The sequence below is a fragment of the Carassius auratus genome, chromosome 11 (assembly GCF_003368295.1).
Source record: "Carassius auratus strain Wakin chromosome 11, ASM336829v1, whole genome shotgun sequence".
In the NCBI taxonomy this organism is placed as follows: domain Eukaryota; kingdom Metazoa; phylum Chordata; class Actinopteri; order Cypriniformes; family Cyprinidae; genus Carassius; species Carassius auratus.
In genome coordinates, this window is record NC_039253.1 from 18,109,611 (window position 1) to 18,137,110 (window position 27,500).

Below are 27,500 nucleotides of genomic sequence, written 5' to 3' on the forward strand. Positions count from 1 at the left end.
GTGTGTGTGTGATGTGTGTGTGTGTGTGTGTGTGTGTGTGTGTGTGTGTGTGTGTGTGTGTGTGTCTGTTCAGGTATCTGCAGGAGGTGGGCTACACCGACACCATCCTGGATGTGAAGTCTCAGCGGGTCAAAGCTCTGCTGGGTCTGTCTGACAGCGGAGAGAGACCTGGAGACAAGCCCATGGTGAACGGGACGGAGCCGGCCTCGCTGAAGGACAGCACCACCACCGTGATCGGGTCAGACACCATATATCAACACAGGAGCTGTGCTGCTTTCATTTAGTTTACTCCCTAAACATATATCAGCGCCTACTTTATTTTATTTTACTCCCTAAACATATATCAGCGTCCACTTTATTTTATATTATTTTATTTTATTTTATTTTTTAATTTATTTTACTCCCTAAACATATATCAGCATCTACTTTATTTTATATTATTATTTTTTTTATTTTTTTATTTTACTCCCTAACATATATCAGCATCTATTTTATTTTATATTATTTTGTTTTATTTTATTTTACTCCTTAAACATATATCAGCATCTATTTATTTATATTATATTATATTATATTATTTTATTTATATTATTTTTTCGTTTTATTTTACTCCCTAAACATATCGGCATCTCTTTTATTTTATATTATTTTATTTATTTCACTCCCTAAACATATATCAGCATCTGTTTTATTTTATATTATATTATATTATTTTATTTTATTTATAGTATTTTTTCATTTTATTTTACTCCCTAAACATATATCAGCCTTTGTTTTGTTTGTTTATTTATTTATTCATTTAGTTATTTATTTAATTAAATTGTATTTGATTTGATTTGTCTACCACTATATGTATATATATTATATGTGTGTGTGTCTATTGAATGATTAATTGATTTTACTCACTAAAAATATATCAACCTTTATTAGATTTATTTATGTATTTATATATATTTTTTTTTACCTACTGAAGAAAATCACTAATTTATTTATTTGTTTATTTATTTAATTTAACTTCCTGACGTTACATTAGCCCATATTAGTTTGTTGAAGTCACTGATGAACAGTATTATATTTTATTTATTTATTTTCCTACCTGAAGATAGATCTGCCTCTATTTATTTGTTTGTTCAAATTACTAAAGATGTATGAGTCCTTAATTATTTGTTTTACTCACCGTTGGCCAATATTCATTCTTCCCTTCTCTCTGTGTTGCTCGTATCTCTCTGTGTTTGTGGATTGGACCCACAGTAAAGCGGAGATGTCGGACTCCGTCTCGGTGCTGGAAGCCTTCAAGTTCATCGAGAAAGCAGCCGCAGAGTTCAGCGATGAAGACGAGGATGAAGACAGCGAGGGACAGAACAAGAGCGTGGTGGACCTCTCCACCGTGAGTTAATGTTCAGACGGAGAGCCAGAAGATGTGAGTTACACCCTCTGCCCTCGCTCACACGTCCTCTTCCTGTCCTAGATGGTGAGGAGGAAGGTGTCTCCGTCTCCCTCCTCTTCCTCAGCTGACATGAGCGATGACTTGGACACAGACGAGGTCCTGAAGGGATTCGACTTCCTGGCCAACAGTGAGGACATGGAGGGCTCGTCCGAAGCGCCGTCCTCCGACTGGGGTGAGAGTCCGCTCTCTTCCTGTTAAAACACAGCACATGCACAACAGAATACACTGACAGAGATCAGGCAGAGGTTTGTGATCGCACGCCTGCTCCCCGAGGAGCATTTATTTGATCAAAAATACAGTAAAAAATATGATATAGTTTTATCATTTAAAACAGCAGTTTTCTTTGAGAATATCTGTGTGCTTTATTTTTATTTTAAAAGGGACAGTGCACATTAATTAACACACGTACTCAAATATATCATGCAAATGAGCCAGATTTAGTAATTAGGGCTTGTTTTCAGCTGCAGTCCACATAGAAAACATATTCCAGCAAAAATAGTCACAATCTTGAGGGAAAAATACACATGCAAATAAAAATAAACATGTAAACTAGCAGAAGCAAGCAGGAATACACTCCACACGATTCAGAGAAAGAAACAAAAAGTGTAATAGTTATAAAGGGATAGCACACTAGTAAAATATCAGAACATTTAATCATAGTTTTCTATTAACAAAAAAAACATATTAAGTTTACATTGATGATATGAATTAGATCTTTTATCGTAGACTTTCCTCTGGTTGATTAGCGTACAGTGACTGTGAGACTGAAATCCTCGGAGAAGTGGTTTAAAGCAGTCCTGCAGGTTATTAATCATGTTTCCCAGAATCCTACAGGAACAAACACCAGCTGCTGCTGCTTTCTCTGCAGTCGATGACTGTTTCAGTTTCACAGCAGCATCAGAAGAACTGAGTGTTTGAGTTCTGTCTCCTCCTGTGTTTCACACACACACACTCACGTTCACACACACTTACACTCACACACACACTCACGCTCTCTCTCACACACACACCCAGCACACTCACACTCACACACGCTCACACACACGCTCACCACAGATGCACACACACACACACACTCTCACACACACTCACGCTCACACACACTCACACTCACACACACACTCTCACTCACTAACGCTCACACACACACACTCACGCTCACTCACACTCACACACACACTCTCACTCACTAACGCTCACACACTCACGCTCACTCACACTCACACACACACTCTCACTCACTAACGCTCACACACACACACACACTCACACACACACTCTCGCTCACTAACGCTCACACACACACACTCACGCTCACACACACTCACACTCACACACACTCTCGCTCACTAACGCTCACACACTCACGCTCACACACACTCACACTCACACACACACTCTCGCTCACTAACGCTCACACACTCACGCTCACACACACTCACACTCACACACACACTCTCACTCACTAACGCTCACACACACACACTCACACACACTCACACTCACACACACACACTCACTCACTAACGCTCACACACACACTCTCACTCACTAACGCTCACACACTCACGCTCACTCACACTCACACTCACACACACACTCTCACTCACTAACGCTCACACACACACACTCACACACACACACACTCACACACACACACTCACTCACTAACGCTCACACACACACTCTCACACACACTCACACACACTCACGTTCACACACACTTACACAAACACGCACACACGCTCACACTCACACACACGTTCACACACACACGCACATGTTTGTTTTTGTGTAAAGTGTGTTCATCCCATAGGTGTAATGGTTTTTATTCTGTACAAACTGTATATTCTATCGCCCTTCACCAACCCTACACCTAACCCTAACCCTCACAGGAAACTTTGTGCATTTTTACTTTCTCAAAAAAACTCATTCTGTATGATTTATAAGTGTTTTGAAAAATGGGGACATGGGTTATGTCCTCATAAGTCACCCTCTCCTTGTAATACCTGTGTCATACCCATGTCATTATACACACACTCACACACACACACACACTCACACACACACACACACAGACACACACTCACACACACACACACACTCCCTACCCCTCAATCCATCTCTGTTGAGTCTCTGAAGAGGACTGTGTTTTCTGGTTCACACACCTGTGAAGCGTTTCATCTGCTGTCAGATCTCTCCGTGTGTGTCTCATGAGTTCAGCAGTGTTCAGGACGTTCACACAGACGTAATGATAGCTGCACACGTCTGGATCCGAGTCAGGCGTGTAACGTGTCTTCCTCCCTCCTCCGTGTAGAGAAGGAAGAGCAGAGCCCCTCGTCTGAGTCCTGGGACGTGGATGAGGGTCTGATCTCTAAACTCAAGGAACAGTACAAGAAGGAGCGCAAGGGCAAGAAAGGGGTGAAGAGTAAGTGGGACAGGAACCTCTCGCTCGCCGCCGCCTCTTGCTTTCTTCACTCTTTGGTTTCTTCTAGTGCTCAACCGATATCTGCGATCTCACACAAACACGGCCAGGTCGTGTTTCAGGGACAAACAGTCAAAACTGGTTCATTCAGACACTTTCTCACGTAATCACAGTTTATAGACTGGTATGTAACAAAACACAGGTCAAAGAGTCAAATCACAGTTTTGGTCCCACATTTCCAAAAAGTCAACTGTATGAAGAATTTTTTAGATCACAGTTTATGTTATTTTGCTGTCCTCTCTTAGATAAATAAACTATAGTGTCCTGCACTAACCAGTAAAAAATAAAATAAAATATTTATCTGGTGTCTGAATAATTTTAGGTTTGATTTTAAATGTGTTATTTATATATGTTATGTATATTTTTAGATACATTTAGGACTATTAAGAATATATAATTTTATTTAAAAAAATTTTTTTCATTATTTGAACCCCAAATTGTTTTTACTGGTTATTAATAAAAAATGTTTTACTAGATTACTGTAAAAAACAAAGAAGGGTTAAATATGTTTAATATTCATAAAAATAACAAATCATAATGCATTTAAATAATCGTGTAGAATTTACTTTAATTTGCAATTTTACTTTAATTAAAAATAAAACTTTTAAGTGAAATTTTGAAGTAGAAAGACTGAAATATTATTTTTTTATTAATTTATTTTTCTTTTTTCTTGTAAATGTATCTTTAATTTACAGTTAATTTTTTCATTTTCTTTATGTAGAATAATTTTGTCAAATTTTTTTTATAATATTCATAAATTCTCTATTTTTATTGTTATGAAATCTGATCCAAACACGTCATGTTTGTTGTGAGATTCACTCAATTATATATTCATTAGATGTTGCTGTTCATGTCAGAAAGGTTTATTTGGCCTGATATATCGGTTTATCACTAGTTTCTTCTTATATATCTGTATAATTTCTTTTATAAACCATTGGCTAGTTTGAGAAAGAATCCAGCCGCTCTCTTCAGTCGTCCCCGTCGCTCATCCGTCCTGTGTTCTTCTGTTCCTCCCATCGGCTTTTCTTTTAGGATCCAGCTGCACCTCTCACTCAACAACTCTTTCTGTTCTTCATTTTGTTCTTCAGCTGCTCATTTCTGTTGCTCTCTTTGGATTTATGCTGGTGCTCTGAGAGGGGTGTGGCTTGTTTGCTCCGCCCCTCTGTAGATGGGGTGTGTTTATACTCAGGCTCCGCCCCTTCCTTTCTTCACTTTATCAATTATCACTCTAATTTTTCCTCTCTTGATTTTTATTCCAGTGCTTCATTTCCTTTCCATTTAATTCTGACTGATTTATTATCATGCCAAATCAGAAAACAGTCCACCTTTGACCAGGAAAGCAAAGTTAAACTGAACCCTAAGCCTCGACCAGGGTTGACCTTTGATGACCTTTAATGACCCACAGTTATTACAGTTAACTAAATCAAATTAAAAATATATATATAAAAACCGTTTTCACCACATGAAATAAAATAAATGTTAAATGAAATGTAAAAAAATATATATATTTTTCTTCATTTATTTGATGTATAAAAAAATAGAACTACTAAAAATGACAAAAATACAATAAGATTACTATAACTTTAACTAAAATTAACATGAAATCAGAAAATATAATGGTAAAATCTAATTTTAAGTATTAACAAAAACTATAGCAGTAAATTACAATGTCTTTGGTATTATTATTATACATTTTTGGTATAATTTTTTTATTATAAAAAAAAAACAGTGTAATCAATTTAATACATTTGAATATAATATTAATATAAAAAATGTATTTGCGTATATCAGTGTTTATTGTCTGTATTTCTCCTGGTTGAGGTAGAAAACCATTGAACATCTGACTAGATGAGAATAAAATCATTTTTGTTTTAATATGTTTTTTATTTTATTTTTGTAAATTGAGTTAGATTAAAAAATATATTTTTGTTTATTTATTTAAAAGAAATAAAATGTAATATATTTTTATTTATTTACTAAAATAAACTGTAGTGTATTTTTATGTAATATAGTACTTCAACAATCATATTCCTGTATAGCTGTGTTTATTATATGACTTTCTCCTGGATAAGTGTAGAAAACCACTGAAATCCACCATATCTTCAATTCCAATTTACATTTTGTTTGTTTTATTTTTGTAAAATAATACAGATAAATAAGCAAAAAATTAATTAAAAAAATTGCTGTTTACATTTTTGTTTAATTATTAAATAAAATATATAAATGTAATATATTAGAATGGAATATAGTTGGATATATGCACCATTTACTTCTGTCTTTTTGTTCGTTTGATCTTTGGCTCCTGTATTAAAACGTTTGGGCTTCTCTGTCCCAGACGAAGCATAGAAGGAGAAAACTGATGTAAGAATTGTTGAAAACTGTAAATCTTGGTGAAAGGTGGGCTGAATTTCTCAGATGAGGAGTGGTTGTTGTGGTGTGTTTCAGGGCCGAACCGCTGTAAGCTGCAGGATATGTTAGCTAACCTGCGTGACGCAGAGGATCTGTCGTCCATCCAGCCGCCGGTGGCTCCTCCGTCCCGTCCCAGCATGCCCCGCCTCAGTGACCCCCCGCTGGGGCGCACCGACGAGGGTATGTGTACTGCATGTGTGCGCTCTTAAAGAGACAGTAGCCTTATAAACAACCTGCCTGTGTGTGTGTGTGTGTGTGCAGTGGAAGCGCTGACGTTCATGGGAACAGACGAGGCTCTGGAGAGCGAGCTGGGTCTCGGAGAGCTGGCCGGACTCAGCGTGGCCAACGAGGCCGAGAGTCTGTCCTACGATGTGAGTCCACACGCCATAAACACGCTCTCAATACTGGAAACTAAACGCACATCCGCTGAAACAAAATACAATGTGTGACTTAAAATCTCAAGTGGTTGCAATAACTCCGCTAGCTGCCGATGCGACGTTTCTTATTGTTTTTAAAGTTGAGGTACTAAAATAAATACAACTTTTAAAAAAAACTATATACGAAACAAAAACAAAAAAAGCTACAATTACAAACGTGATATAAAATAAAATGATGATGATGTTGATACTATTATAGTTTTTATTTATATTATAATGTATGTTAATATCATGATGCATATCAGTTTGTATTTTTTACTATTTCCACTTTCATTTTGATTTTAGCGTTTAAATAAAAACAAATTTACTTTATAAAAGTTGACTTATTTCAGCTTGTTGCGAAGGCAAGATTTCTTATCTTTGTTGAATTACTTAAATAACTAAAACTATATCATATAAAATACTATATAATTATATTTTTACAATCAACAAAATTGCTAACAATTAGACTAAAATTAAAACAGAAATATAAAAATAAAATCTCAAAATAATTATTGAGATAACATTATAGTTTTTATTAATGTTTTTATTTTTTTATTCTTAATTTTATTTCTCTAGCAATTTTTTTGTTTTTAGTTGTTTTTTTTATTATACATAGTTTTTTTTTGTTTTAGCTTTATTTATATATATATATATATATATATATATATATATATATATACATACATATATATATATATACATACATATATTTGATACTATGTTAAAAAATGTCCTTTTTTTATTAATACACCTATATTCTGACTGAATAATGAGTCAATGACAGCTAGTATTAATTTCAGTGTAATTGTTCTGTATTTGTGAATGTTTTTCTCAGATCACTAATAATAAAGACGCTCTGCGGAAGACGTGGAACCCCAAGTTCACGCTCAGGAACCACTTCGATTCGATCCGTGGTCTTGCGTTTCACCCCATCGAGCCGGTTCTGATCACCGCGTCTGAAGATCACACGCTCAAGATGTGGAACCTGCAGAAAACTGCTCCGGCCAAGAAGTGAGAGACTCAGTACACTGTGAATCATACTGGGGTTTTCATTCATGTTTCATTCATGTTTTTTTTTTTTTTCATTAAATTAGTTTTTTTAAAATAAATTGAAGTTAAACATTAAAGGGATAATTCACCTTCAGTTTCTGGTCTCCATTGACTTCCATAGAAAGGGAAAAAAACACTGCAAGTCAATGGGGACTAACTGAAGGTGAACTATCCCTTTAATATTTGCATCAGTTTTTATTAATTAATTTGTACCAAGTCGGAGTTTGTACCAATTTTTACATAAAGGCATTGTGCTAGAAATATTATTTAGTAAAATGTAATTGATACTGCTAATAATGTTGAAAAATTAATAAAACTTTATTTTTTTAAAGAAATAAATCACACAATATTTCTTCCATGTTTTAATTTTATTAGAAAATCCCCTTTATTTACCAAAAAATTAAATGTTTAATTTTAATTAATTAAAAGACAAATTAAATTTGGGTGAAACTTGTTACTGTTTTTCATAATTATATTACTTGTAGAAAAACTTTAAACACAATTGGAAATAAGTATATAGAATGGCATTGGTTTTATTTTAGTGATAAAAAGTTTATTTTTATTTTTATTAACATATTTTTGTGTTTTGAATACTGAAATGTTGGTACCGTGACAACGGTTTTAATTAATTTATAAACATTTTTATTTCAGGTTTTTTTTTGTTTTTTTTTATTACCATTGAGGTTTAATATTACTATTTACTTGTGCTGTCAAATGATTAATAACGATAAATTATATATTTTTTTTATATAGTACTATTTATACAATACTATTCATGTTTAATTTGTTTTTATTTCAGTTTCAGCATTATTCAGCAGTGTTGTTGTTGTTGTTTCAGGTGCGCCGCTCTGGATGTGGAGCCCATCTACACTTTCAGGGCTCACAGGTACATCTCAATCACGTTCACAGCTTATATCCGCTAGAGTTGGGTATCAAAAACCGGTTCCGAATTTCCAAGAACCAGATATTCAATAAGACGATTTCAATTCGGTTCTGCTTAACAATTCCTGCGTTTGCATTTAATGTGATTTAATTGCTAATAGATATGTTTGTTCGTGTTTTATTACTGAATCTTTACTTGGCTTTAACACTTTAATATTTGAAATTAACCTTTGTCTAGTTGTTTTTCCTGTGGTATTTTTGTTAAAAGCATAGGCAAAAGTTCCTCTTGTAAGTGTTCTGTAGGCTGCTGATGCTTGTGTTCTTCAGCTGCGACAGAAAGCTTCGTAAAGAGATATGTTTTGTCCTAATGTGGTCTGTGTGTTGTTCTGGTGTGGTGTCAGGGGTCCGGTTCTGTGTGTGGTGATGAGCTCCAGCGGTGAGCAGTGTTTCAGCGGCGGTCTGGACGCGTCCATCCAGTGCTGGAACACACCGAGCCCCAACATCGATCCGTACGACTCATACGGTACGTCCCTGATCCCCTGCAGACGTCAGTGTGTGTCCGAGAGTGAGTGTGTAACACATGTGTGACCCTGGACCACAAAAGCAGTCATCAGAGTCACGTTTTCAAGATTTGTTCGGAGGACAATATTTGTCTGAGATACAACTATTTGAAAAACTGGAATCTGTGGGAGCAAAAAAAATTAGAAAAGCATCTTTAAAGTTGTTCAAATGAAGTTCTTAGCAATGCGTATTACTAATCATGAAGTGTGTGTCTGTGTCTGCTGTAGAGCCGTCGGTGCTGCGGGGGGCGCTGTCTGGACACACAGATGCAGTCTGGGGTTTGGTGTACAGCTCGGCTCATCACAGACTGCTGTCGTGCTCTGCTGACGGGACGGTGAGGCTGTGGAGCGCAGCGGATACGTCACCCGCCATCGCTGTCTTCAACGAGAACAAAGGTACTGAACACACCCCAAAACAACTATCAGAAAACAGAGAGCTCCACTCCTTGATTCTGATTGGCTGAGACAAGTTCAAAGCTAATTCACTCTACAGTGTAACATTCACCTTTGTTTATGTTTGTGTGTTGTGTGTAGCAACCTCAACTGTTTCTGAGGAGCTGCATTGTTTGGGGGAAGAATACTGTTGTTATTAATATCATTACACTTTATTTGCGCGGTTTTATTTCGTGAAACCTTACTATGTGTATGGAATAACCGTGAAGCCGAGGTTTACAGTGAATTTACAACAGCTAACGTTTTTTTGTTTTATTTAGTGCTGTCATTTTTTTTTACTAATCGCATTTACTCTCACCTAACATTTAAGGTTTTTAAATATACTTTTGTGTTTCATATGCAATCTTCAAATTAATGTACAAACAACATAAATACAATATATCTTTTTTTTTTTCATTTGTCTGCAAGCTTTTTTTTTATTAGATTTTTTCACCCTTATATTTAACCATTGGCTATATCCATTATACATTACAGTATAAATGAGAGCCATCAATTAAAAAAATGTATTAGACATAAAAAAAAAAATCAATCACTTTTAAATAAAATGAAACGGTACAGGTGTCCAGTTTATTGTGCCCGTGAAGTCATTCTGCACTTCTAAATAAACACAGTTTTTTTCAAATTGTTTCGAAAAAAATAGAAAAAAGAGACCAAAGCAACAGTTGTGATTGGGGTGGACAACCCAAGGTCCGCCCCTGCGTTTAAAAAAATGTATTGCATGCATAAACGCACTAATTTTGACAGCACAAATTGTATAATATTTTATGTTTGTGAATGATCTTTTGTTTGTTTAAAGAAGGATTTACCACACAGAAATATTTTATTTTATTTTTAGACTTTTTTATTTTTAATATATATTCGATTTTTATCTTATTTTTTATTTTAGCATTGAAATTTACCCAAACATAGCAACGTCTTGAATTAATTTACCACACATCAGTTTACAAAAAATATATATATATATATATATATATATATATATATATATATATATATATATATATATATATATATATATATATACATATATATATGTGTGTGTGTGTGTGTGTGTGTGTGTGTGTTATTTAATTTTATAAATTTAATTTAAAAAAAAAAAATTGTTTTGTTTTACTGTCATTCATGACTTGGATTTTACCAAATTTGTTTTATTTTTATCAGTGATTGATCCTTTTTAATTCTTAATTAATTATGATGGTTAGATTCTATCAGCACTAAAATGGACCCAAAATGACAATCTAATAAAGTGGAAGTATAATTTACCACACATCGGTTCATAAAGAAAAAATATTACATTTAATATTATATTTTAATTTCATTTTATTTTAGCATTAAAATAGACCCCAAAATAAAATAAAGTAAAAATTTAAAAAGTTGGCTCACACTACAGTTGCAAACTATTTTTTTTTATTATTGAAAAGTACACACAGATATATTATGTAAACAATAATTATTTTGGATTAATCCCAATTAATCGTTTGACAACACTTATTACTATCTGATGAATTACAATATATATAGTAAAATATTTCTAACTAATATAATATCAACTAACCCCCTAACCCACCTTAATAGCTATCAACTTTAAAAAAAAACTACAAAATCTGAATATTTTGGATGAGATTAATCGCTTGACAGCACTAAAAATAATATTTATTTTATGAATTAATTTGTTGTTGTTGTTCCTACTGTCATTCGTGATGAATGACATTTATAAATTAACTTTATTTAAAAAATAAAGAACAATTTATTGCACATCAGTTTAAACAAACAACAGTTTACTTTATGAATTGCTGTTGTTTTGTCTTGGATTGGTGATTTATGTTGAGAAGATCTCAGCAGTGAATTTAATGCAAGCCCAGACTCATGACAGATTTGTTTTCTGTGTGTTTCAGAGCTGGGCGTCCCGTCGTCGGTGGATCTGGTCTGCAGTGATCCGGCTCACATGGTCACATCCTTCACTAACGGCCGGACGGGGATCTTCAACATGGAGACACGACAGCTGGTGCTGGAGCTCGAGTCGCAAGCGGCCGGAGAACCCGGTACGACAGTTTCTGAGATCATAGCCACATGTTTCTGGACTCTGGAAACCTGAAACTCATGTTCTCACACAGTGTCATCATCCCTTTTAGTTTATTGATGCTTGACATAGAAAATAATCCAGAAATCTCAATGCATGTAATTATAATAGTCTAATTATCAATGAAGGGAAAAGTCCCATGATGCTCTCTGATGTTGATGTGTTTGATGTTCAGATGCACCGTGTCAGATTAATAAAGTGCTCAGTCACCCGACGCTTCCCATCAGCATCACAGCACAGGAGGACCGACACATCCGCTTCTACGACAACAACACAGGTGACCCAACACAGCTCAGACTAAACCGCTTCACTGTATAAGTGTTATTACTTTGATTAGGGACCCTTTCACATTTCCGGGGTTTCTCAGTAGCCGAAGTCGTCGTAGTTGGGTTAACTTGAAGAGCAGTGAATATGGAAGTACCACAAATATTTTTTTGCATTCCCATTTGCTAAAAATAGCAAAAGAAACTGTTTTGGTAACTTTCAATTAAAGAAAAAAAAGGGGTACAAATAATAGTTTTTTAAATGTAAATATAAATATTCTTCAAAATACAAAAATGAAATACTTTTCGAGAAATTACGATGTTGATGGCTGTTAAACAAAGTCTTGTGAAAACGGTCCATTAATGATGTTTTTGTTATTATTATGTTGATTATGATTAGTATTTGAATATATATGTAAATGTAGTAAAAAGTTTGGAATAATTACATTTATTTATTTTTTTTAAATAGTTTTTTAAGTCTTGAAAGTTATTAGATAAAAAATACAGTAAAACGGTTAAATATTATTATAATTTTAAATTAAAAAATAAAAAAAAATTCTGTGAATCTGTGTTAAAGTGTAATTTATTTCTGTGATGCTCCGCTGTATTTTCAGCATCATTTCTCCAGTCTTCAGTGTCACATGATCTTCAGAAATCATGAAAATATGATGTTAAACAAAGTTGTGCTGCAAAATAATGTTGTGGAAACTGTGATACATTTTATTTCTTTTAGGATTCACAGATGAATAGAAATTTCAGAAGAACAGCATTTATCAGAAATAGAAATCTTTCATAACATTATAAATGTCTTTACTGTAATTTTTTCATCAGCTTCATGCATCTTTGGTGAATAAAAATATCGATTTGTGTTATTATAAAAAAGACCCAGGGCTCTGAACCGGAGAGCATTACCAATGATTTTATTTGCGCAAATGACAAGAAAACATCCCACAAGCAATAACTCAATGAGGATATCCTCTTTGTGTTTGGTGTGCACATAGCATTAGCACACCAAACATATAGAGTTTTTCCAAGAATATGTCCCGAACCATCAAACATTAGGATTACATTAAGTGAAAATGTAGCATGTTAAATATTAACAACGCAAAAGAAGAAATTGTGCTGAGTTCCAGTTCATTTTGACAAGATCCAAAGTTCATGGAAAGGAAAACAAAAAAGAAAGCTATTTTTGTTATTTTACAGTTGTTTTTTTGGGGTTTTGTTGCATACGTTTAACTGTTTTGAATAATGTTTTGCTTTTAGCTGTATGACCATAAATTATAAAGTTTCCTCTCTTAGAAGGGAAAACAATTCAGTTTCACTTTTAAATTAATTTGCTTTAGCTTGATGTTTTATAGCATGAATACTAATAACTTTAGAGGATGTTCATAACTAAAATAGCCTAGTTGTGTTTATAATGTTTGATAACATTTCGCTTTATATTAACGGTATTTTAGCCTGCATTATTTCTGACTGTAATAATAAAATACGACGCACAGCCTACGCAACTTGTGTTTTTTCTCTCAATACATAATTTTATACGATTAGCATTTTTTTCTTAACCATTTAGCAAACATTTTTAAATGTCTTGAAAAAAATACTTTGATATTTTTAAAGCGTTGACAGTTTTTCGTTTAATACATTTGGCCAAAATCTTGTTAGAAAAGATGATGCTGTATTGGATATGATGACTAAACATAAAGATACCAGACTTTCTTAGTGTTTCTATATTTTATTTATTTTATTTTATTTTTTAAGACAAAACTGTTTCAGAACAGTAAAAATACAGTGTTCCGCATTAACAGAAATGATTAAGGAGTGAACAATAAAGAGATTGCTTTAAAAAAACGTAAATAGTTCAATCGTTTTTTTTTATGTATATATTAATATATGTTGCTGTTTCTTCCCAGGCAAGTTGATTCACTCGATGGTGGCTCATCTGGATGCGGTCACCAGTCTTGCGGTGGATCCCAACGGTCTCTATCTGATGTCTGGTAGTAAGTACTCGAGAACGCCAAGTCGTGCAAACACTTGTAATGTTGTTCTTTTATTAGTTCAGGTTCAACTCCAAAGAGTTCACTCTGATTTCGCTTTGCATGTAAGACCTGTATAGTTCAGTTTATGCATTTTCTGTATTTTTATTATAAGTAGGGCTGTGTTAATATATTGTGTTCATTTGATGTGATTAATTATGAAAAGAATGTGTTAAAATGATTAATGCATTTAACATAGCCACCCCAAGTTTTTGAATCGAGCAAGTCAGTGATTCAGTGACTCGTTCGTAAATGCAATCACTTGCTTTGTTTCTGAACAAATCTAAGTTTTTGAATGATTCGAGTGAGTCAATGATTCACAAAGACAGACACTGGCTTCGTTTCTGTATGAATGTTTTTGAACAAATCGTGTGAGTCAGTGATTCAGTGACTCATTTATAAATGCAGTCACTCAGTTTCTGAACGAATCTACGTTTTTGATTGAATTGGTTTAGTCAGTGATACAGGTGACATAGAGAGTCACTGGCTTCAGTTCTGAATAAATCAGCCTTTTAAACAAGTTGAGTGAGTCAATGATTCAATGACTCATTCATAAAGAGGCTTATGGATCAGCTGTTTGAACAAATTGAGTGAGTCAATGATTCAGTGACTTGTTCATCAAGACGGTAACTTGCTTTGTTTCTGAGTAAATCAGGATTTTGAATGAATTGAGAGAGTCAGTAATTCAGTGACTCATTCATAAATGCAGTCGCTTGCTTCACTTCTGAATGAATCAACCGTCTGAACAAATCAGTTGAATGATTCGCTCAATGACTCACTCATTATCACAGTGACTTGATGCCACATACAAGCAGTTCATATTATAATAGTCATTAAAAAAACATTAATGCTCATTAGGGGTGGCCATTACTTATCATTTGTGATATACTGGTAACGATTCCCTGAATTATCATCATTGATGTCATTATCATTATTGGGGTCAGTACGACTTGTAATGTTTTTAAAGAAGACTCTTCTGCTCATCAAGCATGCATTTATTTGATCAAAAATGTTATTATTTTTATTAATTAAAGATTAATTATTTAAAATGTTATTACAATATAAAATAATGGTTTTTATTTTAATATCCTGAAAAATATCATTTATTTCTGTGAAGCAAAGCTGGATTTCCATCACCATTACTCCAGTATAAAGTATCACATGATCTTCAGAAAGCATTTTAATCTGCTGATTTATTATTAGAATTATCAACAGTTGTGCTGCCAAATATTTTTTGCAATACTTTTTTCAGGTTTTAAAAAGAACAGAATTTATTCAAAAATATATATCTTTTCTAACAAAATAAATCTTTGCTATCACTTCCTAACAATTTAACACATCCTTGCTGAATAAAAGTTTAAGTTTCTTTAAAAAAATGTTTGAACAGTAGAGTATATTGTTAAAAAATATTTCTATTTTAAATAAATGCTCCTCTTTTCAACTATTTATTCATCAAAGAATCCTGAAAAAATTATCTCAGGTTCCAAAAAAAAAAGGTGCTGAAAATACATCTGTGAATTACAGAAATAGATAACATTTTAATGTATATTAACATCATAATAATTACATTTCACAATATAAAATTTTCCCCTGTATGTTTGATAAAATACATTTGTTTGCGTTGACAGCTCGGGCCCGCCATCGCTTCTTGGAGATATATTTTTTCTTGTAATGTCTATTCCGTGACACTAAGCGGATGTTGATTGTGTCTCAGGTCACGACTGCTCGGTGCGTCTCTGGAACATGGAGAGCAAGACGTGCATCCAGGAGTTCACGGCTCACAGGAAGAAGTTCGACGAGTCCATCAACGATGTGGCGTTCCACCCCACCAAGTGCTACATCGGCAGCGCCGGAGCCGACGCCCTCGCCAAAGTCTTCGTATGACCTTCGAACTTTGACCAAAACTGCTTCCACAAACTGATGAACTCGCAGGGACCGCTCTGATGATCCGGGCAGGCCTGGGTGCTGGAGGGGAGGCCAACAAACACAGAGGAACCTCCAGACCTCCTCCGTTCAGCCTCAACAGGAAGTCGGGTGCCTCCCACACTTCTGCAGTTTTAGTTCTCCTCTCTGGTTTCCCGTCTTGCGTTCGCTCCGTTTTAACGACGTGCCTTTTGCTACAAACAGTCTCGAGAAATGCGGATTCTCTTAGTCGATGCTGACCAAATGCATCACATTATATTCAAAATCTCGATGGGATGCAATGAATTGCATTGTATTAAAAACTCAATTTCAGTGCATCTCTTGTCTGGCAGACAATGAATTCAAATTGTACATAATATAACATAACAATAACCCGCAGTACTAAATTTCTCCATGTTTGTGTCCAAATATAAATCCATCATCGTTTGATTCACTTCGCCCCAAAATCAAGAAAATAAAACCTGTTTGGTTTTTTTTTTGCATGATGGCATTTTTTATAAAATGTCAGAATGTTAAACTATTAGATCTCAGTTTTTTTATAACTCTGTGATTTTTGTGGTGAAATACGTCCTGGATGATGTTCTTGAGATTCAAGCGTCAACCATCAGGACGCACGTCTCGATTTAGTGCTGCGTTAAATATTTACGCTGTATTTTACTTCAGTTTCTCTTGAGGGTTTGCAGTCGGTCCAGTGAAACCCGCCTGTTCTGTGAAATCATCTCAACATTGTGATGTACCGACAAACACGGAGACAAAATTTTAGATTTAGAGCCGTTACTGAATATTCGTTGAACTTCGTCAAAGTGATAATGCGCAGAAGTCTTATAATAGTTTGAATGTGTTGCAGTTTTTGACAAGCTGTACTCAAAAGTACAATGATTCAGAAGTCTATATTTGTCTGAAATCTGTTGTTTTTATTTATTTTTTGCCTTTATTTTTTTGTACTTGTTTTGCCTGTAATGCCAATGCATTAGGATTTCGCTTCAGGAAGGGACGAGCGGCTATGTTAAGTACATAAAAACGCTCACTCATCCTCACCTTCTCTACCTGCACAGGTGGTGGTTTGTGTATTAGCTGAAAATAATTTGAAATCTATTTTATATGTAATAGTTTGAAGCAGATACTAGTGTTTTTTATCATTGTATGACCGAGGTTGCAAACAGATCGTAACCCGAGTTTCCTGCAGGTTGAGGTTTTTTATTTAAACTCTTCTGGTTTATTTGAATTTGTCTGTGATTACTTGAACTATTTGGGCGTGTGTGCGTGTTTTTAACTGCTAGGGTAGAGATTTTCTGCTTTTATGGGGAATCGTTTGCCTTTAACTGATGACATGAGCACTACAAGACGAGCGAAGTGTTTGTGTGTTTCCTTCAGGTCTGTGAAAAGTAACGCGAGTTTGCTACTCTACCAAATGATGATAAAGGACTAGTTTAGACAAATATGAAATCCATCACTGTTTACTCACCTTCATGTCACCGCAAACTTATAGAAGCTTGTTTCTGACACAGGATAAAGAAATCGGAAATTTTGCGAAAAAAAATCGCAATTATTATGAGTTTTTGTCTTACAGTTGTTTTTTTCTCTGCCACGATAAAAAAAAAAGGTTGTGACATTTTGCTCAATTTAGTAAACGTCTTGCAATTTATTTTCGCCTCAGAATAAAAAAAAATAAGGTATAAATGTAAATGCTGATTTTTATCTCATAATTAGTACTTTTAGAAATTTAAGATCTAAATTCATGAGAGAAAGTCACGATGGCCTTAAAAAAAAAAAGTAAATTCTATGGGCAAAAAAAAAACTGAACTGCGAATTGAAGTTATGACCATCAGAATACAAGGACATTTTTGATTAATGAGTTTCTTGCTATTTAGTTTCTTGTAATTCTTTGATCTCAGACTTGCACGTTTATATCCAAATTGCATGATGATAAAAAGTCGCAATTACATTTTTCATTTATTACATGGCGAAAATTTTTACGAATTTCAAGATGTTAAAATCCTCGGGAAAAAAGTCTGAATTGCGAAATGTAAACCTAGATTTCCGAAGAAATTTGCGCATTTTTTATCCCGCAATTCTGAGTTTATTTATTATGAGTTTATATTAAACTCACAATTGAAACTCTCAATTATAAGAAAAAGTCTGAATTTAGTGTTTACATTTCGGAATTCTCTTTTTTTTCTGAGAATTGTTTATATCGCAGTTTGAACAATAACAACTCTTTTTCTCTCAGAATCCCAGAATTGCGAGTTTATTTTTTTAAAGACCTTTTTTTTACGAATTGCGAAAACGGCCTTCCGTACAAACCCATTTGACACAACGATGCTCTTTTGCATTTTAAGGTGTGGAAAACAAGCTGCCTCACATTGACCGGTGCATTTCATAAAGATTACAACTGAATTTGATCGACATGACGGTGATTAAATATTTTTTTTTATTTGTTCATTCTATTCCTTTAAAATTCGAGGCGCACTTAACGTTAAGCTCGTGCACATAGCGCCGGTTTGGGACGTTGCTAGGGAACCGTGTGCGTGCGTGCGTGTCCGTGTTTTCGTACTAGTAAATATATTTTCTGATTTCGTTCATTTTGGTGCATATTAATTTTAGATATATAAGAATCTCAATATGTATAGTTTTAAAATATTGATCAACACTCTATTTATGAACCAGAATACAGTGTATATTAACCTGCGAAGCTAACAGTGAAGATTAACTAATATTTGTGATACTAGTCGCGCGGGAGAGTTTAGTTTGCGCCACCTGCTGGTCAGAGATGGGAACTCGGCTACTGGAGATACTAAAGTGCTTCTGATTATTTGGTTACTGATCGATTGACGTGCTTACCGGAAACATCAGAGTATTTGAAGGGAACGATGACGTGATTTGATTGGACGATGATGTCATGACGGGACGCGCCTGAACTTTTAACCCTTTGGTTGTATAGAGAGAGTTTGGAAAGATCGTGTTAATAAATGCTATACTCCTCTTGTACATATTTTATTATGAATATTACTGTTTATTCTTGATTTCTCGTTGTATTCTCTTATTTTTTCCTCAGATGGACATTTATCAATATAATACAATAATAAAAGAATATGTTGTATTTCATGTGTGTGTTTGTGAGTTTTTCAGGTTCCTGCGCTGATGGAAAACTTAACTCTTAATGAATGACACTCAATTTATTAAGTGTAATATGAACCTGGTGTGATTTAGATATAGCATTTTTTCATAATTTTTTCAGCTCTATTCTGATTTATGATTATATAAAAAAAAATTATGAATTCCAGTATGTAGAAATGGACTGATCTACTAAAGATTAAATCACAGTTCTTATTCATAGAAGCACTGCTTCATGGAGCTTCGAATCTTTTCGCGAATCATTTGTTTAAAACCAGTGATTCGGATCGCGAATCAAACCGCCAAAGTCACGTGATTTCTGTAAACCAGGCATCACTTCGAAATTTCTATGGTTTTTACTCGATCTCGGATCGTTTTTTTTTTTTTTATGAGACATCGGAGTATTTAAGATTAAAAGTATGACTCAAGGATTTGATAACCAGAAGAAAACCCCCGAAAACTAATTTACAGACTCTTCATTTTTGCTTAGATGATAATTTAATTGCATTAAAAACATTTAAACATTTACAATTGGTTGGTTAAAGGTGTTTTTATGCACGTCTGGCTTGAGTTTTTGTTGCATCTACACAGTTTTGAGCAGTAGGTGTCACGAGCGCTTCGATTCAGTGAATCATATTGCAAAGCAATCGGTTGAATTGATTCAAACCTTCAAAAAGCTTCGGTTCGCCCGTCACAGATGCTGTTGCAGTACTTCAGTTTGTCCTCCAGATGGCGCTGCAGGATCAGATCAAAACTACACTGAAAGCAGTCATTATACTTTTCTCAATTATATAAGCGTTTTTTTTTTTTATTCATTTGTTGATTATTTTTTCTACTTCATGTAAAAATAATAAACTTTGTTTTGTTTCTTGTTTTATATCTTATCTATTGTAAGAGCTACATATACATAATGCTTATTTGTTTTGATGATGATGATAAAATAATAATAGTAATTATTTTATTATATTTTAAACGATTGATAGATCAACAGTTAAAAGATTAGCTTCTCATCAACCTTAAAATCATTCCTTTTTTCTTTTTTGTCACTCTTAATGAGCCTTTTTATTAATATTTTATTAATATAAATGCATTGAATTTATCAGAAGTTAAGACATTTATAATGTTACAAAATATTTTTATTTCAACTGTTGTATTTCCTATGTGAATTAATGTGTATATGTATTTTTTTTATTTATTGTTATATTTTCTTGTTTTTTCTGTATTAAAATGTAGGCTATTAAACTTTATGATTATACACTTTAATAGCCTATATTTTAATACTTTTTCCTTCATGCACTCCTAATAAAATAACATAATTAGGGTTTGAGGTTTTGAGTCTGGGAATGACATTTTCATTTTATTTGAATTATTTTAACCAATTTAAAAAGATAAATAAAATACAACGTTTGATTTTAAAAATGTTTAATTAAATGTTGAAATTGATGTTAACCAAGATTATTAAACGCCATAAAATCTCTAAGAAAAAATCAGGAAAGTTTTTCACCCCAAAATTTTTTTTTATGATTTTTTTTTTTATATTTTCATATACGCACAAAACTCTTTATTAAGGGAGGGGAAGTCGTGGCCTAATGGTTAGAGAGTCAGACTCCCATTCAAAAGGTTGTGAGTTCTAGTCCAGGGCCAGACGGAATTGTGGGTGGGGGGAGTGCGTGAACCGCTCTCTCTCCACCTTCAACACCATACTGGATTGAATGTCACTTTTCACTTAATGTTGATGAACACGCTTATTAAAAAACAAAACAACAGTTCACATATACACATCCAAAATAAAATAATAACATCCAAAATAAAAGTTTTTGTGTATATAATATGTGTGTGTGTGTACTGTGTATATTTATAATGTACTGTATATATAATTTCCATTGTATGAATATTAACATTTTAACACACATTCATTTAGCTGAGGCTTTTATCAAAAGCGGCTTACAATTGATATATATATGTCAGAGGTCACACACCTCCGGAGCAAATAGGGGTTAAGTGTCGGTGACTCACAGTGGATTCGAACCCAGGTCTCTCACACCAAAGGCGTGTGTCTTATCCACTGCGCCAACACCACCACATACATACACACATACATACACACATACATACACACATACATACACACATACATACATACATACATACATACATACATACATACATACATACATACATACATACATACATACATGCATGCATACATACATACATACATACATACATACATACATACATACATACATGCATACATACATGCATACATACATACATACATACATGCATGTACATATACACATATATATATATACACACGTTGGTATATGTGGTTTATGGGGACTATAGGTGTAATGGTTTTTATACTGTACAAACTGTATTTTCTATTGCCCGACCCCAACCCTACACCTAACCCTAAACCTCAAAGAAAATCTGGAATCTGAGGGAGCAAAAAAAAATCTGAATATTGAGAAAATCATCTTTAAAGTTGTTCAAATGAAGTTCTTCGCAATGCATATTACTAATCAGAAATGAAGTTTTGATATATTTACGGTAGGAAGTTTATTAAATATCTTCATGAACATGATCTTTACTTAATATCCTAATGATTTTTGGCATAAAAGAGAAATGTATAATTGTGACTCATACAATGTATTGTTGTCGGTTTCTATAAATATACGTCTGTGACACTGATGACTGCTTCTGTGCTGCAGGGACACATGTTAATTAAACAAAAACCTTAATTTTGGAGGTGTTTAATAATAATAATAATAATAATGCGAGTGTGATCTAGAGTCTGACGCACTCGGACTCCGGTGTGTCTGGCGGCACGGGCGCGTTGATGAAGAACACCTGTGCACCTGCAGGGGGCGGAGTCTCCAGGTGACTGCACACAGCGGGGGCGGGGCCGGGGGCGGGGTTTGCCAGAGGGGGTTTTCTCTGGTTCTTGTGTAATTGGCGGTTCTCCTCGGCTCTGAATCTCTGGATCTTCTTGAAGCGCTTGAGCTTGACGGCGTCTGTGGTCTCTCCGCCGCAGGGCAGCAGCACGCGCACGTCTCGCCGGAACTTGGAGCTCAGGCCGAAGTAGATGAGAGGGTTGTAGAAGCTGGCGGATTTGGCGAAGAGCCGCGTGAAGATGCTGGTGAGACTCGGCACGTGGAAACCACACGCTGACCACATGGACACGACCGCGTACGGAGACCAGGCCAGGATGAAGGCCGTGCAGATCACTATAGACACCTGAGACAACAACAGTTTCATCACTTATTATATATTTTAACATATAAAATATATTATTATTATATATTAATATATTAAATATAAATATTACTTTTTTTATATTATATAATAATTATATTTTAAATATGAATATTAAACAATTACTATATATATATATAAATTTAATTTTTTTTTTTTTTTTATAAATTGCACGTTTATATCTTTTTTTATGGAATGAATTAATTTAATAATAATAATAATAATTAATTTTTAAAAAGTGCAAGAATAAAAGTCAGAATTGTGAGTTAAAAAGTAATTTCAGAGCAAATAATAATGAGTATTTAATGTTTCTTTACACGATTCATGTTTATTTAAAAAAATCTCATACATTTATTATTCAAAGAGAGTTAAAAAGTTGCAATTAGCTTATCTTTTTTTTAATCTTTTTTTTAAATTCTGTAATAAGTTTCCATATAGAAGGTATATGATTAATTTATGTAATATATTGTTATATGTAAAACTTGTTTATAACCCTTTGGGTTGAAATGATTTTAAGTAATCTCAGAATAAGTTAATAAATATCAACAGATTGTATATTAGTATCACAAATCTTAAAGTTGTGTAAAAAACATTATCTAAAATATGAAAGTATTTGTATTTAAACGGGTATTTTAATAGATACATTGAAAGGAGAACTTTATTAAAAACATTGCATAGTTGTATTATGATTCTAAGAGAAGGAAGTGACTGATGGTTTTCTAGAGTAAGGCTCTGTGACTCACGACAGTGACGTCTCTCTCGATCTTGCGCTGTCTGTCGGTCAGATCTCTCTCGGCTGACATGGCGTTTCCTCTCTTCACCGTGTTGATGATGGAGATGTACGAGAACAGCATGATCAGCACGGGGATGAAGAAGCAGAAGATGAGGATGGAGATGATGAAGGACTTGTGGATGGTGGAGTAGTTGGCTTTGACCCAGTCGATCTCACACGTGCCATATCCACGATCTGACCAAAACACACAGTTAACCCTTTCACACTCGTCACAAGCTGTGTAGCTTCAGCAGAACTGCCAAACATCACACACAATGTTCTACCAGTTAGAAATTATAATAAAATGTGACTATAAATAATTATACTATTTAATTATATAATATATATATATAATTTAACTGAATTGGATCTTTTGGACTTCTATTTAAATTATATAATTTTATAAAATAATTATATTTTTGTATTACATATTCATTATAAACTATTGTTTTATAATTTAAAATCTTTAAGTAAGTCTTATTATAATAATAAATAATATTAAAATATTATGATATTAATATTTATAATTTTCAACAAAATAAATTATAATTAATAATATAATAATTGCAAATATTTTGTCAGTTTATACATTTTTGCTGCTTTAGTAAAATCATATATATATAAATTATTTACAGTTTTATTTATATTTGCACTATATTATTTTGTAAACTATTCATATAAATAATTTTTATTTAAATATTTTTATACTTGATTACATTTATATTTTTTTTTCTAAACAATATAATTATCTATGGTTTATAATATTATTTATTATTTTCAACTAAATGAGTTAGAATTAATAATACAAATACATGTATGTATTTGGTCCCTCTGTATTTCTGCTGCTTCAGTAAATAATATTTTTGTCATTGAAGCACATCTCAAGTCTTCTTCTATCTGTTTGACAGTGTTATAACAGAGAAGTGGACTGAGAAGACGACGTCTCACAGTTAACCCTTTCACACACTGACCCATGTAGCTTCCCCAGCCCAGGATCGGCGCTCCGGACCAGAACAGGGCTCCTGTCCAGATGAAGATGACAGACGTCAGCACAGCGGTGTTGGTGATGCAGTGAGCTGTGAACACACACACACACACACACACTCAGATTAGACTGGATCGACTCAGATGAGCCCAGGCTGTGAGAGACACACTCCTGCCTTTATTGGGGTGACAGCCCTTGATGTATCTGCTGATGCTGATGACGGTCAGAGTGTTGATGCTGCCCAGACCGAAGACCAGCGTGAAGAAGCCGTCCACCTGAGACAGAACACACACTGATCAACCAATCAATCAACCAACCAAACCACCAGACAAATATACAACCAACCATTCAACCAATCAATGAACCAACCATCCATCCATCCAACCAACCAAACAACCCACCAACCAAACAACCAATCATTGAACCAACCAATCATCCATCCAACCAACCAACTAACCAAACAACCATCCAACCATCCATCCAGCCAACCAAAAAAATCCAATCATCCAACCAACCAAACATCCAACCAAACATCCAACCAAACATCCAACCAACCAACCTAACATCCAATCATCCAGCCAATCAATGAACCAACCAAATAAACAACCAACCAACCAACCATCCATTCATCCAATCAATAATCCAACAAACGAACCAACCATCCATCCATCCATCCAACCAACCAACCAACCATCCATCCAACCAACCAAACATCTATACAACCAACCAACTAACCAAACAACCAACCAACCAAAAAAATCCAATCATCCGACCAACCAACTAAACAACCAACCATCCATCCAACCAAACATACAAACCAAAAAAAAAATCAAATCATCCAACCAACCAAACATCCGACCAACCAACTAACCAAACAACCAACCAAATATACAACCAATCAACTAACAAAAAAAATCCAATCATCCAACCAACCATTCAACCATATATATTGCATGTTTTTGTCATTTTTACACATTTTTTAAAACATCTAATGTTAAGTTTTAGGTGTTTTATTAAGTGAAAAATATTGCCTTTGGAACTAGCAGAATTTATATATATAAATTCTGCTAACTTAAATTCTGTCTAAACTTAACATTAGACATGTTTTAAAAAATGAGTAAAAATGACAAAAACATGCAATATATATGGTTGGATGGTTGGTTGATTGGTTGAATGGTTTACTATATATGGTATACTATATATATATATATATATATAATTGTAAGTGATAATTCTTTGTCACAATTTGTGATTCATTAGATTTTTATAAATGTCTATGTAGCTTTTATTCATTTTTATTAATTAGTTTACTTTTTTTATTAAACATTTCAAGTAGAAGGAAAATTAGAAATAAAATTAAACAACACGTAACAAAAGTTTTTTTTTTTGCTTAGCTCATTATAATAATCCTGCTTTGGTCTGATTTGCATATGGACACACACTGAATATGGAAGACAGCAGAAAAATCATCAAAATTACCTTTAATTGAATTAATGACGAACAGGCAATTACGAAATGAGTTAACGACATTTTAATGGCATCTCTGAAATGTGAGAATGAAGGAATTAATGGCTGTGTGTGTGTGTGTGTGTGTGTGTGTGTGTGTGTGTGTGTGTGTGTGTGTGTGTGTGAGAGAGAGAGAAAGTGTTTAAAGCTCTTCATGGGTTTGACACAAAAACAACATCTGACATTGATTATCATCTGTACAAACACCACGTGAGAACAAATAACACACAGAACAGAAGTAATAATCCACCATGAGAAATATTCACTCTTCTTATCTCTATGTATATGATGTGAGCTGCTCCCAGTACCCACAATTCCACTTCCTGTACCTGGCATGTCCACACAGAGGTGATGAGGTATCCGTTATCCCTGAAGACATTGAAGATCTCGAGGATTCCTCTGGAATATCCAAACACGGAGATGCTGGCGTCAGAAATGGCGAGGTTGAGCGTCAGATAGTCGGTGGGCTGCAGAAACGATCTTTGCTTGAACAGAACGAAGATCACGATGCTGTTGCCAAACCACGACAACCAACCTGCCAACAAACACACCACACATAATCACTGTATGTACAAGAACTGATGCATTATGGGATACTGTAGGACCAACTGCAGAATGTCACTGTGGTTAGTAGTAGTATTATCATAACAAAAATAATGTTTTCATTTAATTGCATCTATATATAGCATAAATGTGTTAGATAGATAGATAGATAGATAGATACATAGTAGTCTATTTAAGCAAAAAGATACATTAAATAAAAATATATATAGTGATGAAAGGCATTGTCTTAAATAAAAAGTGGCTACTAAATGTGTATTGTAAGTGGTACATTCAACAGAATATTACTGTAAGAAACTCCCATCTGATATGATCCCAATACCAGTGCTTTACTAACAGATGAACTGAATGTAGATCAGAGTTTGAGCTCCACAAATAAACCTGATTAAATCTCTCTAATGACCCCCGACAGACAGAAGATCTCCAGACCTGAGCCGCAGTAATCCACACGTTCATCATTAACATTTACCAGAACAATTACAATAAACAATAAGCACTTGATGCCTGTTTCTATTATCTCATAATCATAATCATATTACAATAACCATCTTTTGTTGTTGTCAAAAACACTTTAATACCCTTAAAACCTGATCAAATGACCTGAGAATCGAAACCAATGCTTATGTCAAGCTGTCAGCTTTCTAGACACAATACAAGTAGATTTAAGGTACATTTTCTATAGTATGCTTAAAACTAGATCAAATTACCTTAGAATCAAAATTAACATGTTTTTTAGAGAATATACCTTGAATCCATTTGTATCTGTCAGTAAAGGTGACTTGAAAAAATACAAGTAGATTAAATGTATATATCTATTTAATCCTTAAAATTATATAAAATTATCTGAAAATTAAATGAACACCTTTTAAATGAATGTATACTTGTATTGCATCAGGTTAATTGTATTGACAAAATACAAATAAGATTTAACGTTTATTCTATAAAATCCTTAAAAATTGATACAATTACCTGAGAATCAAAAATAATACTTATTTAAAGAGAATATATCTCAAATCTACTTGTATTTTGGGTGACTTGGCCAAAAACTACAAGTAGATTCAAAGTATATTCTCTGAAAATAAGTGTTTATTTTCATAATAACATTTAATATTCTCTATATTATCATTACAACTATATAAAACTAAAACCTGTTGAATATTGTCAGAGAATATACCTTGAATCCACTTGAATTTTGAAAGTAAAGGTGACTTGACAAAATACAAGTATACGTAGATTCAAAGTGTATTCAGTATAATATCCTTAAAACTGGATAAAATTGCCTTAGAATCAACATGAAAAC

General features: G+C 33.8%; 2 protein-coding genes across 2 annotated transcripts in view; one reads left to right on the forward strand and one right to left on the reverse strand.

Annotated features, from left to right (window-relative positions):
- Positions 1-19,108, forward strand: part of LOC113110609 (striatin-like) — a 34,266-nt gene extending 15,158 nt beyond the window's left edge. The window contains exons 10-23 of the mRNA XM_026274720.1: positions 50-238; positions 1,252-1,387; positions 1,469-1,619; positions 3,765-3,875; positions 6,378-6,521; positions 6,603-6,712; positions 7,596-7,771; positions 8,649-8,696; positions 9,094-9,215; positions 9,481-9,648; positions 11,601-11,747; positions 11,961-12,062; positions 13,959-14,045; positions 15,796-19,108. Coding sequence (XP_026130505.1) covers positions 50-238; positions 1,252-1,387; positions 1,469-1,619; positions 3,765-3,875; positions 6,378-6,521; positions 6,603-6,712; positions 7,596-7,771; positions 8,649-8,696; positions 9,094-9,215; positions 9,481-9,648; positions 11,601-11,747; positions 11,961-12,062; positions 13,959-14,045; positions 15,796-15,965 — 1,861 coding nt within the window. The 3' untranslated portion in view covers positions 15,966-19,108. The remainder of the gene's footprint in view (positions 1-49; positions 239-1,251; positions 1,388-1,468; positions 1,620-3,764; positions 3,876-6,377; positions 6,522-6,602; positions 6,713-7,595; positions 7,772-8,648; positions 8,697-9,093; positions 9,216-9,480; positions 9,649-11,600; positions 11,748-11,960; positions 12,063-13,958; positions 14,046-15,795) is intronic.
- Positions 19,109-21,908: 2,800 nt separating this feature from the next.
- LOC113110610 (opsin-5-like) overlaps positions 21,909-27,500 on the reverse strand; it is a 6,196-nt gene continuing 604 nt past the window's right edge. The window contains exons 2-6 of the mRNA XM_026274721.1: positions 25,969-26,174; positions 24,309-24,408; positions 24,120-24,224; positions 23,120-23,343; positions 21,909-22,358 (exon numbers count right to left, since the gene is read on the reverse strand). Of these exons, the coding sequence (XP_026130506.1) occupies positions 21,909-22,358; positions 23,120-23,343; positions 24,120-24,224; positions 24,309-24,408; positions 25,969-26,174 (1,085 nt within the window). The remainder of the gene's footprint in view (positions 22,359-23,119; positions 23,344-24,119; positions 24,225-24,308; positions 24,409-25,968; positions 26,175-27,500) is intronic.